The sequence below is a fragment of the Meles meles genome, chromosome 15 (genome assembly GCF_922984935.1).
Source record: "Meles meles chromosome 15, mMelMel3.1 paternal haplotype, whole genome shotgun sequence".
NCBI lineage: Eukaryota > Metazoa > Chordata > Mammalia > Carnivora > Mustelidae > Meles > Meles meles.
In genome coordinates, this window is record NC_060080.1 from 24,795,385 (window position 1) to 24,807,485 (window position 12,101).

At 54.8% G+C, this 12,101-nt stretch overlaps 1 protein-coding gene across 2 annotated transcripts in view; it reads right to left on the reverse strand.

The window, feature by feature from the left end:
- The window catches only part of GALNT14 (polypeptide N-acetylgalactosaminyltransferase 14), a 208,248-nt gene that overhangs the window by 37,454 nt on the left and 158,693 nt on the right, over positions 1-12,101 (reverse strand). For both annotated transcript variants that reach the window (XM_045979482.1, XM_045979483.1), the window contains exons 3-4: positions 7,984-8,082; positions 462-529 (exon numbers count right to left, since the gene is read on the reverse strand). In XM_045979482.1, the coding sequence (XP_045835438.1) occupies positions 462-529; positions 7,984-8,082 (167 nt within the window). The remainder of the gene's footprint in view (positions 1-461; positions 530-7,983; positions 8,083-12,101) is intronic.

Genomic DNA, 12,101 nt, shown 5'->3' on the forward strand with positions numbered 1-12,101 from the left:
TGGTCTACCAGTCTTAGCCTCTCTCCTGAGGAGCCTACCCAGCCCTTCACAGGAATGAAAGGAGAGGGTATTTCCAGCTGCGATCAAGCTAGCAGATGACCACAGATACAAGTCAGCAACTCTAGCGATAGAAATTGCTCTGGGGTCTGGGTCCCAGGGTCAATCATCCAAAGGTTTCCATGTCCAGGAATGTAGGTTAGGGGACAATGACACACATACGCACACACACACCCCAACCCAATCAAGGATCAACTAAATCTACTGCGTAAGTCCTCAAAGACTCGCAACCAGAATCCAAGACATTGATTTTAAAATGTAAGGTTTGTCTCCCTTACAAAGTCTTCCATACCTGCTATAAACCCAGGCTTTCCCCCTCCCCGGAGAGCCAGTGCCTGGCCTCTGCCTGTTACACAGGAACAGAAACTTGCATCTACAGAGCAAGAGGGTGAAGATAAACTTACGGTCATTGCTGAAGTCATCCACTAATATGATCTCCTGGATCAGATTCATTGGCGTGCGGTTTAATACGCTGCGAGGCGGAAGGAGGGAGAGAATTATGATGTCTGGCAGCAAACGCCTGTATTAACCAAGCTTTACCTGGACACCATTGTATTTGAGGAATGAAAACTCAGGGCAGCCCAAAGGGCTCACCCGCGAGCCCCTGGGACACGACCCTGCCTAGTGAGTGCGGCCATGGGTGCCCCATGCCGAGACGGGAACCCAGGAGTCCTCAGTGACTGTCCTCCCCCGCCACCGCCCCAAATCCCATACCGGGTCAGTGACCGAGACCTGCCCGTCTACAAGAGAAGGTCACTCAAACCACTTTCACCTCGTCCACCTCTGCCGCGGTCAACTTCTGCCCCATTTTTTGCATCAGCCTTGACCTGACCGGGCGGTCCTCGCAGGGCCTCTGGAGTGAGCCTTCGAAGGCTCGATCGGATGGCTCATTGTGAGACTTCCCTCACTAACGCAGACAGACCAGCTGACAGAGGCTGCATGGTGGCTCCCCACCACCCCCGCCCAAACCCTCAGCACGCTCGCTCTTCACCGTGTGGCCGTGGCCCCCGTTGGCAGCCTCCTCACGCCCAGGACCCTCGTCTAGTGGCATCCTGCTTTTCCTAATGGGGACCCCTGTCTCCCTTGATGCCGTGTTGATGCCGTGGTCTGCAATGCCCTTCCTGTGCCACAAGGACCCGTTCACTGCACCCCTCCCCCACAGCCACCTGCTACTTAGCGAGCACTGACTCTTTCCTCTCCCCGCGGCCTTCATCGTGCCCAACTCTGAGGGCTGGTTGGCTGGCCCCATGGGACGGCCGCGTCCCTGAGGGCAGGGTCCCTGTCAGGACTCTCTGTGCTGCCGGAGGCCAGCCCAGAGCCGTGGCCCGTCATTCCCTCCAGGGATGTGTAGTGCCCACCTCCTACGCACTCAGCTCTGGATCCACGAGGAACAAAGGGGATGTCCTCTCTGCCTGAGAGCAGCCCACTGTCTAGGAGCCCCTTCTCACAAGCTGTGTGATCTGGGGCTAGTTACTGCTTCGTGCAGGAAGAAGCCCATCTGCAAAACGGGGATAAGAAGATCCGCACCTACTTCACCGGGCTGTTGGGAGAACTGGAGAGAAACTGTTTCTAGAGGATTCAGCACCATGTCTGGCTCGAAGTGGCAGTTACTGCTATTTTGGGGTGGCAGGAATGAATGATCTTGGGATTGACTTCACGTGCTGGCCTGGGCTGTGGATCTGGACTCCCAGGGCGAGGCTGGGTTTCCATGTAGCTTTGGGGTCTCCCAAAGGGGGCTGTATCCCACTCCCAAAGACCCCCAGACTGTACGGTTCCTCAGACAACTTCCGGGGCCACACCACTCACTGTGGGGTACCCGTGGCCCTGCGCGGGTCGGAGAGGGGTTCGCATGGTGCTGCTGGTGGAGGCGCTGTGAGTTCCCTCAGGAGGGGAGATCTGGGCCCTGTTTCTGGTGAGCCTGTCTAAGCAGGGTGCAGAGACTCTCCAGGAGGAGAACTTTGCCTGGAGCTACTTTTATTTATGAAGCCTTAATTCTCACCATCGCAACTAGTATAAGGTGGGAGAGGAACCCTGACTCCAAGCCCTGAGCTCTGTTGTTGGGAGGTGGGGACAGGGAGGGGCAGGTGGTGGTGGGAGGGGACCCTCCCCACTGGGGATCAATTGAGAGTCCCAAAGAAAACACACACCGACCCAATAACCAGTCCTGTAATCAGACAGGGAAGGGGGGAGGGAGGCAGCAAGAGAGGGAAAACCTCCTTGAAGAATAGCCTCTAATGAGGTTTGATTAAGGCTGCAGCTTCTGCGTGCGATTCCCCCCAAATCCCTGCCGGCTCTTTGAAATTCAAGAGTTCTCTTCTGTGAACATCAAAAGGTAAATCGTGTGCAGCTCTGTGCTGGTTGAACTGAGAGATGATTAGCGAATAAAAAATGTCCAGGGTTTAAAAAAGAAAACAACCCAGAAATCGTCAGCACTAAGTGCTAATTAGACCATTTCCTGGTAACACCTGGCTTGTTTTTGCTCCTCTAATCAGAGCAATTGGAGTGAGAGCGGGGGGCTCCAGGAACATGGGTCTAGACCGGGAGGGCCTGCGAAGGGCAGGTATTCTGGGCTCCTGGGGTGGCTGGTGGAGGAAGGTCAAGTGTAGCCCAGGGGAGCTGGCCTGGCCCCCGGTGTCCTCCCCAGGGCTCTCCTTCAGCACATCTACTGCCACTCCCACCACGCAGCCCCTGGTTGCTCTGTGTCCCCCCTCCCAACGTTGCTGTCTCCAGTTTGTCCGCCAGGATGCTTCACTAGTCCCTCTGCCATGGAGCCAACCCTCTCTTTCCTCCAGCTTCGGATAAGCCTCTCTCTCCCAGGACTGCTCCATGCCCTTTCGAGAGAGCCTCAGCCCGGGAGTGAGTGCTCACCTCACTGGCCTACCCGGGGCCCACTCTGCCTGGGAACTGTTCTAGAAAGGGGCCTCCCTTGCCACAGCTCACTTCTCTGCCAGAGGAGGGCTGTGTAGCCAGCATCCACCTTCACCTTCCACTTGGCTGTGGCCGTGCCCGCGCGGCAGGGCCCACACGGAGCCTCCGGGGGTGGGGGGGGGCGGGGGGGGGCGTCGGGCACGGACGTGTGAGCAGCATGGGAGGCCAGGCGGTCCGCCATCCCGAACAAGACGCCAGGCTGCTCCTAGCCTTCGTTTTCTTCTGTAATTACATTTTCCTTGTAAAGGCAGGCGATATTAATACTTGACCTACTTAACAGGCTTTTGTGCGTCTGAAATGAGGAAATGTATTTGAAATTGCTTTGTGAACTCCGAGGTGCTCTACGCGGGCTGGGTTTATCAACTGCTCCATAAATACCAGCGGGATGAAGACCTGGGGCCTGGCTGGCAGTTGAGTTCGGGCGCTCTGCAGCCCGGATGACTTGGGGTCAAGTACTCTACCCACACTGGCTCAAGAGCGTCAGTGCTGAGGTGCTTAGGTACTTAGCTACTGAACCTGCAGCACCCAACTTCCTCAGCCGCGTGGAAGGTGCTGAGCACTGAGCTGGGCCCCGCGGCTGCTTTCAGAATCTGGGTATGGATAACAAGGAAGATTCTGGTTCTCAAAGGGTGATCCCAGGGCCAGCAGCGTCTATGTCACCCGGGGACTCATTAAAAAGGCAAGTGTTTGGGCCCCACTCTGGACTTACTGAGTTAGCATACGGAGGATGGGAAGCTCCAGGGCTTTCTGATGTGGGCTCCGGCCGGAGAGCCACACAAGATGGTGCCTACCCAGGCTGGAGGGCCATCATGACACCTGCTGTGACTTGCACAGGCTCCCTCTCTGCCACGTGCTGCGTCAAGGACCTTACCCACCTGAACTTGCTCTTCCCCATCACCATATGAGGCAGTTATCAGTAGCTCTCATTTTATAGAAAAGGAAACTGAGGCAGAGAGATCAAGGAGCTTGTCCAGGGTCACATGGTTGGTAGCAGAGCAGGCTAATCTGGTTCCAGGGTCCCGTTTCTTAACCACCTTAATCTAAGACGTTGCTCCTTGAAATCCAGGGTAGTTTCACAAAACAGCAGTGGTAAGGAGATTTGGTATATAAAGAGATCAATTGCACAAGCTCTTGAGCTCCCCCGGGGGTGGGTAGGGGTGAAGGATGCCCGGAAAGGAAGGGGACAGCCCTGGGTCTCACATATACACAGGGAGCCCCTGCAGTACCAGACAAGAAAAACCGTTCCTCAGGGCTTGTCTTCTCTCTGCTTAAGTGAAAGAAGCACCCTCACTGATCTGGGCTGTGACTCTTTCCCTCCCCCTCTAAGAACCCCCATCAGGCTTCTGCTGGCTTGAGACCACCATGTGTGCCCTTCGAGCCCCCAGTCCCGTAGCTAATTCAGGAGCTCAACGGGCAAGAGGCCTCTGGTAGCGATGAACAGAGGGACAAAGGCTTGGCCAAGTGGTGGGGGAAGGGAGCAGAAGAGAGGGTACATTCAGTCCTACCCTTGAGCGTCTTTTTGTGAGAGCCTGGCAGGAAAATCATCAGAATTCTGGAACATGAAAGATGGAGGACCCCTTAGAGAAGATCCTTGCACTGGGGACAACAGGAGAGGAAGTGATCCTCATTCGGTCCCATCTCAGGGCTACTGATTTATTTGTGCCTCGGGATAGGGAGTGTAAGAACGGTAGAGAATCCCAGAGAAATAATACCTGCCATGGAAATTTCTAGAAGTCATCTTCCTTGCTTCCCCCGCTAAAATTCCCCTTTACCCTGCTTAGGATAGAAAAGCCTGTCTGTTCACACACAGGTCCCCCCTCATTCTGAGGTTTTTGTGTATCACGCTTTGATTGGAGCCCGGGCACCTGGTTTATATCAGAAGTTCCTCAGAGGCGGGAAATAGGTCTATGGGTTCTCCTGGCAAAGCACCCAGTTTGGTGTATGGCCTGGGACTTCCTGGGGGCCTTCTGAAAAGTATGGTGTTGATGGGCCTCAAGCCCCCATTCAGAACACAGTGCACCAGGCCTCGGGGCAGCCTCCATCAGGCCAGCGGACAGAGGTGCTGGGGCTGCGCCCTTAGCTGTCCCCCCCACCCCATTCCCCAGGGAGTCTGAAACCCAAGTCTTGGCTCCCGTGCCTCCTAGCCCAGTGGCCTGGGGTCTCCATTCACCTCATGCACCCCTGACTTCTCAGGTTCCAGATGGGACTGCAGCTGAAGTGAGAAGAAATGTGTTCTGGAGACCATAAAGCTCAGCATACATTTAAAATATTAATAACATTATTATAATACATCATTATTACAATTATAAAGAGATGGAGGAGTAGCGGGAGGAGAAGGGAAAGTATGTCATAGAGCTGGAAAGGATGAATCTAAGGGCAGCAGTTGAAGTGACCCTATATGGGAAATATGGGGGCGCTGGGAGCCCCAAGGGGTCTTGGAACACCCCCAAATGTCTCAAGGTAATGTCTTCTTTTGGGAAATGTGATAGAGCTGCAAACACTGGAAATGTGAAAGATACTTTTAGCCCCACCCTTACGGATGGTGTCAGTGACCTACACAAGGTCACATGGCCAGGAGGTGGCAAAGGCAGGACTGAACCCCAGGGACCCACAGTCTCTTTTCTTTTGAAAGCCCAGTCGCTGTGCAGATACGGACACAGCTAATGTCTGCTAGCCACAGTGGTCAGTCCCTTAGCTGACTGAACCCAAAGCAACTCCGTGCGGTAGCTATGGTCATGATTCCCATTTCCCTGACCAGGCAACTGAGTCACAGGGAACTTAGAGATGAATAAGATGTAGTCCTTGCCCTAAAGGAGCTCCCTGAAGATGACATCTGGGAAAAATGCCTTAAGTGTTAGAGTTGAGATGGGCAGTAAGGAGCCCAGAAGAAGGCCCTAAATGTGTGTGTATATGTGTGTGTGTTTGTGTTGAGGGAGTAGAGGTGTCTGGTGTCAGAGGACTCCTGCAAGGAAGAGAGGCCAGCCCAGAAGGCAAGGAGCCTCTCTCTGATCCTACAGTGTCCTCATGGAAACATCTGGCGTACATGCCCAGACATGACCTTGTGGAACAACCACCATGGTGGGAAAGGCAGAGGCTGTCTTAAGTCTGTTCTAGAAACTCTACCTCATGCCCGGGCAGACCGTGATGGCAGTGGGGCTGTGGTCTGGCATTTTGTCAAAGCAGTCAACTCTGACAGTGCACCTGCTCACCCTGCCCAGCCCAGGAACCACGCTCTCCCCACACCAGAAAAGACCCAGGTAAATCGGAGGTCCCCAGATCCCTGCCCCTACACACCCCCGCTCAGGTTTACAAATCCGAAAGGTACTTTATTCATCTACGGTGAGGCTCACGGTGACTCCTGACAGTGACTCAGGACAACTTCGTGTTAAGATCTGAAGGCTTTTTGGGAAATCAGGTGCGGATCTCTGGACTGGTGGGGCGAATGCAGCAGGCAGGACAGACAAGGCAAGCAGCTGGCAGAAGGAATGAGCCAGCCAGCTGCCAAGGACATCTGGGCAGCAGACAGAGCTGCCCCTGTGGACAGGGGGAAACAATGTGCATTCGGGCAGGTCCATCCCTGCTTTTCCATGGGATGCACGGACACTGCACAGGGGACATTCATTGTAAGTGACAGGTGGCCCCCAAGACTTGGTGCCCGCCATCAGGGTGAGCCTATTACTGACTCCCTCTCACCACCTGGAGCTTCCCTTTCTGCCCCCCACCAGGAACAAAAAAGTGTGGCTTCATGATGGAAATGACAAGAGATTATGCCATGCTTGGCTGTACTCTCCTGGGCCCTCCCTCCTTGTAGGATCAGGCGACCCTGTGCTGTGCTGCCTACCAGACAGGGATGGGCTCATGCAGGCCGTGCGTCCTAGGGGCATGGAGGTATGCATGTGCTCTGTCCCAGGGTCAGCCCCAACACCAGGGCTGCTGAACACCACCTGGAGACCTGGCCTATGGAGACTGCGGAGAAGAACTGAGGTCAGAGAACAACAGTTTGAACCCAGCTTCACCACCATTAGCTGAGCAACAGGAGGCTTTGATTTAGTGTATCCAAGCCTCAGTTTCCTCAGCTGTAGACTGGGTACAGCAGCAGCCTCCCACCTCCCCATCTGAGAGCATAAGCCCAGGCATGTCTGCACACCAGGAGCCTCACGACTAATGGTCGTTATTGCCACCATCTGAGATGCCACTGCAGCCCAAGATCCAAAAGAGGAAGGGGGGACAGATGGAGGGAGGGAAGGAGGGACATGGGGGCTCTAGAGTTACAGAAGGACATGGTATGCAGAAGGGGAGTCCAAACAATCAGGGCCAAGCCCCCAGGGCCCCATCTGTGTTCTGAGGAAAATTCTGCTGGGAGCTGGTGCTGGGACTTCTGCATGTCTCAGATTCATGCAGGCCATGGGCCAAAGGAAGGATGCACCTGTTAGAGCAAGGGTGGGGCCCAGACTCGGAACTGAGGGCGGGTGGAGAGGCAGAGCGGGGCTGGGGCTGGGACAGAAGGGAGATGGCCAGGAAAGCAAAGGTCAGCCACTGCCCTCGGGCTGCTCTGATGCGTGCCACGGCTCCTGGCCACGTGGGAAGCTGTGGTGAGGCGGGTGCTGGGAGAGGCAGCACTTGGCAGACGCAAGTCTAATCCCAGCCCGATGCTGGGGTTGGGTACGGACTCAGCCTCGCCAGCCTCCACAACCTTGGCAGCTGTGGGAGTTAGAACTCATTCCAGAGGCAGTCTAGTACCATGGTCAAGGGCGAGAGCTCCAGGTTCTCTGGGGCGGCCAGTGACAGGCAAGCTACTGAGCACCGCGGGCCTCTGTCTCTCCCCCATGAAACAGGATACGCGCCGCCCCCACAGAAGTGCAGGGAATAACGGAATGGATGCATGCGTGTGTCAGACAATGTGGGCACAGAGTCAGAAATGCCCAGTGTTTTTCCTGCAGGGCCATTCCCCCTCCTGAGGGAGGGACCTGGCGGGGCCAAGGAAGAGGGTCGTTTTACCTGCGGATGGTTCTGAGCAGGGTGGAGCGGGCCTCATTGTGGAAGGTGATGATGATGCTGGTGGGGGGGAGGTCAGCGCAGTAGACCAGCAGGGTGCATCTAGGGGAAGAAAGGCAGGAGGACACATAAGGCCTTGGGGGGCAAAGCAGGTCTAAAGGGCTGGAACCAAGGGCCCTGCGGCCATCCCCAGTACAGACAGAGGCCTGGTCTGGGGGGACCACCCCAGCTGCACAGCACGGGTGAAGACCCCAGGGCAGAGAGAGCCCAGAATGACTGAAGCTAAATTGCCCACCTCCACAGGGGAACCTGGGCTTGGATCCACGTTAAGTTAGCATACAGAACATAAATGGGGGACGAGTTCATGCACAGGGGCTCCTAGTGGCCACACCAAGCCTCCCCCAAGTCTTGGGCTCTGCTCCCTGGTCTGTGTCCATCCAGGTCAACAGAGGCCTCACCGTGTCTGGGCCAGCAGCTCCAGCCCATCCCCCCCATGCTGACTCCTGACCTCCTGCCACACAGGCGGAAATCTGGCAAGTTTAACCAGGCAGAGCCCTAACACCCTGGCACAGACAATAAAACCCCATCTTGAAAAAGCTTTCATTTCCACGTGTCCAGGATCATTTCATGTGACAATTACATCTGGGGTAATTTCAATTTAATACCTCGCTGCAAGGGAAAATTGTAGCCCGCAGCCCGAAAATTACTATAATAATGAAAATAAACCCGCCAAGTGATGCTCGTGCCACCAGGGACTATCCCTGGGTAAGTGCTTCCTCCTGTTTCCAGCTCTTCCAGGGGCTGTCCAATTACGGGGAGTGGTATTAAACGAGGAAGTAAATAACAGACGTTTGGGGAGTCAAATGTTTCTTCTCTTCATTTTCTAATTTTGTCCTTGGCTCGGGGCTTTGAGTTTGGGGGTCTGGGGATCCAAGCGTGGACTTCCAGGCCCCGGGATCCCGCTGATACCGTTTGCAAAGCAGTGTATGCAAATGTGTGGGTTGTTTGTGGTTTGGTTTGGTTTTACCCTGGGAAGATGATTCATAGTTTTCCCTGGATTCTCAAAGAAGTCTGTGGCTGAAAACACTTCATCTCAATCCTAGGCCAATGAGCCTGATGTTCCTTTAGGCCTCCCTGAGACTTGAACACGTTCCTCCAAAAGCAAACACTGAACAGGAGAATTTGCGCAGAGAAAGCGGGGCCCTTGTCCTCAGGACCTGAGCACAGCTGGGCTTGGGTCACCTGCCAGGAGCCAAGAATTAGTAAAGGAAGGCCCCAGGGAAAAAGATAGTGGAAAGGTTCAGTCATGACCGTCAGGCCTTCCCCGTCCCCCCTCTCCCAACCCGTCAAAGACAACGCCTCACCACATCATGTGAGCTCCGTCTACTAAGAAAACCCTCCAGAATCCACTCCTGTTCTGTTGTTCCCATCCCTGGGGCAACCTATTGACTGGTCTTCCTGCCTCTACCCTCTGCCCCTGTCACTTACATCCTGTCCACCACACAGCTCTGTGCAGGCCTTCCTCTGGCCAGAAGCCCTCAGTGGCTCCTGATGCAGAAGGTCCAAACTCCCTATCACAGCCCCCTGAGATTTCCCCAACTGACAGCATCATCTACTGCCAGAACTCTCTTTCACTGCTCATCCTAGGACTTCTGCATGGAGCAGCATCCTTCCTCTTTTCTCCACCTAATGAGCTACTCATCCTTCAAGACCCAGAGCAAACGTCCCTCCTGCTGTGAAGGCCTTCCTCATTCCCCCCACATAAGCAATGACCTGTCCTTTGTGTTCCTGTATTCTGTACAGATCTCTCTTCTAGAACTTTCAGAGATGGGACAGTCTTCTGCACCTGACTATGAGTTCTAGGGAACTAGTCCCCTATCTCTAGGGAAGGACACTTGTCTCTCTCCACGTCCCCAAAACAAGAGTTCAGCATACTAGATGCCCATTCACGGGGAAAGGGAGAAAGAGATTTGGGAAATGCATTCCTAGCTCAGCGGCTGACTTAAGAACTGATGGTTTTTGAAGGTGTGGCCACCAGCATCCCCGAAGACACCCAGTGTATCTCACCTACTGGTCCTCTTGCCTTGCTTAGTTCTGTCCCTGACTCAGGACTAGCTCCCACGACCAATAGAATATGACGGAAGAGACCGTGAGTGACACCTCCAAGGCTAATTCGTAGAAACAGTGCAGGCTCTGCTTTGGCCACCTGGAGGGAACCCAGCTGCCAAGGACACGCAAGCAGACCGGTGGAGAGATGCTCATGCATGGGAGAACAGAGACCTCTTGCCCTCGCCGCCACCAACTTGCCAGCGGCATGAATGAGCCACCCCAGGAAGGAGTCCCCCAACGCTAGCCCAGCCAGCAGATGACAGAAGTCCCAGCGGGTCCACGCCGGACCTCCCAGAATTCCGGACCCACAAACACTATGAAGATAAGCAACAATTCCTGTGGTTTTAAGCTACTAAGTTTTGGCGGTGATTCATATGCATTTGCTAACTATCATCAAACGGGAAGGAAAATGCTTGGACATGGCCCCCAGGGAGAAGAGGCCTTGAACTTGCCTATCTTTATATGCAGACCTGAGTTTAAATTAGGAGCAATGAGGGAGAAGGGCCGGAGGCTAGTTGAGATGGACTTGGTAGGTGGGGTGGGGAGGGAGGCCCTCGGCTGCCGTGCGACAGGGTCCGTGAGGGCGTGGAGGGGGTTGGGAGACCCAGGCAGCGGGGGGAGGCAGCAGTGAGCATGGTGAGTGCAGAAAGGAAGGAGGTGGATGTCAGGGAGCCGAGGGGTGATCATCTGTCTTTTCCGGGAAGGTAATAAAGCGGAGAGCTTAGCAGGACCTCCTCGTCTCTGTCACAGAGAGGGGACAAAAAGAAAGACTGACCCAAGTGACTCCCAAGACCATAATTGGCAGGGCTGGGCCAAGGCTCAGGTGCTGGGCACTACCTTGGGGATGGCCAAGGGACCCAAACCCCAGCCTTGGTGATGGAAGTTCTTTAGGGCAAGTGGCTGCGGGAGGGCGGTAGTGGGAGCCGCTCAGAGGGCTTCCGGGGACAGGGGCCATTTCTCCTGCCTCGGCCAATGCAGCTGGGGGAGGCAGGCGTGTAAATGTATGATGACCCAGCAGCGTGCACACACGGGCGCCCGCAGACCAGAGAGGCAGGCATGATGCTGCCTGGGCTGCTGAAGTCTTCACGGATGAGGAAGTGCTGGATGAAGTAGGGATGGACAGAGAGAAGGGGGATACAGTGTCCTAGCCCTGGCATGGTTCTGGACCCCCAGGCTGAGTGCTGCATGAGACAGTTCATAGTATATTTGCTGGGGGGTTGTACCTCACCAACCAGCTGTAGGACTACGGGCCAGGCACCTTTTCTCCAGCTTGCTGTCTGCTCATCTGTAGGACAGGGGCTGGACTCTCCCACTTAAGGGAGCACAGGATCAGAAGCTCTAACTGTAGCTCACCCCAAATAAAGATGGTTAGTGTGACAGAACCCCAAAAAGACCGTCCTGCAGCATGAGCTTGACTGTGTGGCTGGGCATTGATTGACCTTTCCGAGCCTCCATTTTTCCTTCTGGAAAGTGGAGACAACAATTTTTGACTTGCATAGTTTTCCCCCTAGATTATTACTATGTTGTTAGGGAATAGTTCAAGCTTGACAAATTCGTCGGGGCTGTTATCTTCAAGAGCGAGTTCAAATGTGCAGAGTACTGCTCCCGTTGGGCGGTTCTGTCCTGACAGAGGGCGAGGGGCCCTGAGAGGCCCGGAGCGGTGCGAGGAGGCAGGGAGAGCAAAGCATCCAGCATCGGTGTTAGAGAAAGGAAGCCGGCTGTGACGTCAGTCTGAACCCTGACTCTGCTGAGAACTGCGCTGTGGGCCCTCGGGCACATCATTTGCCTTCTCAGAGCCTCAGTGTGTCACCTCTAAAATGCAGACAGATACCTCCCTTACAGGCTTGCTGTGAAGACCACAGACTGCAGACAACGCACGAGGTGTTTAACAGAAGCCGAGTAAATGGCCGCGAGAATTCTTATTAGCATGGCTCCAGGCGCTGAACCAGCCTCCATGCCCTGTTCTGCACTCTGGGACTAGAACCATGAACTCATGATTCCGAAAAGGAAGG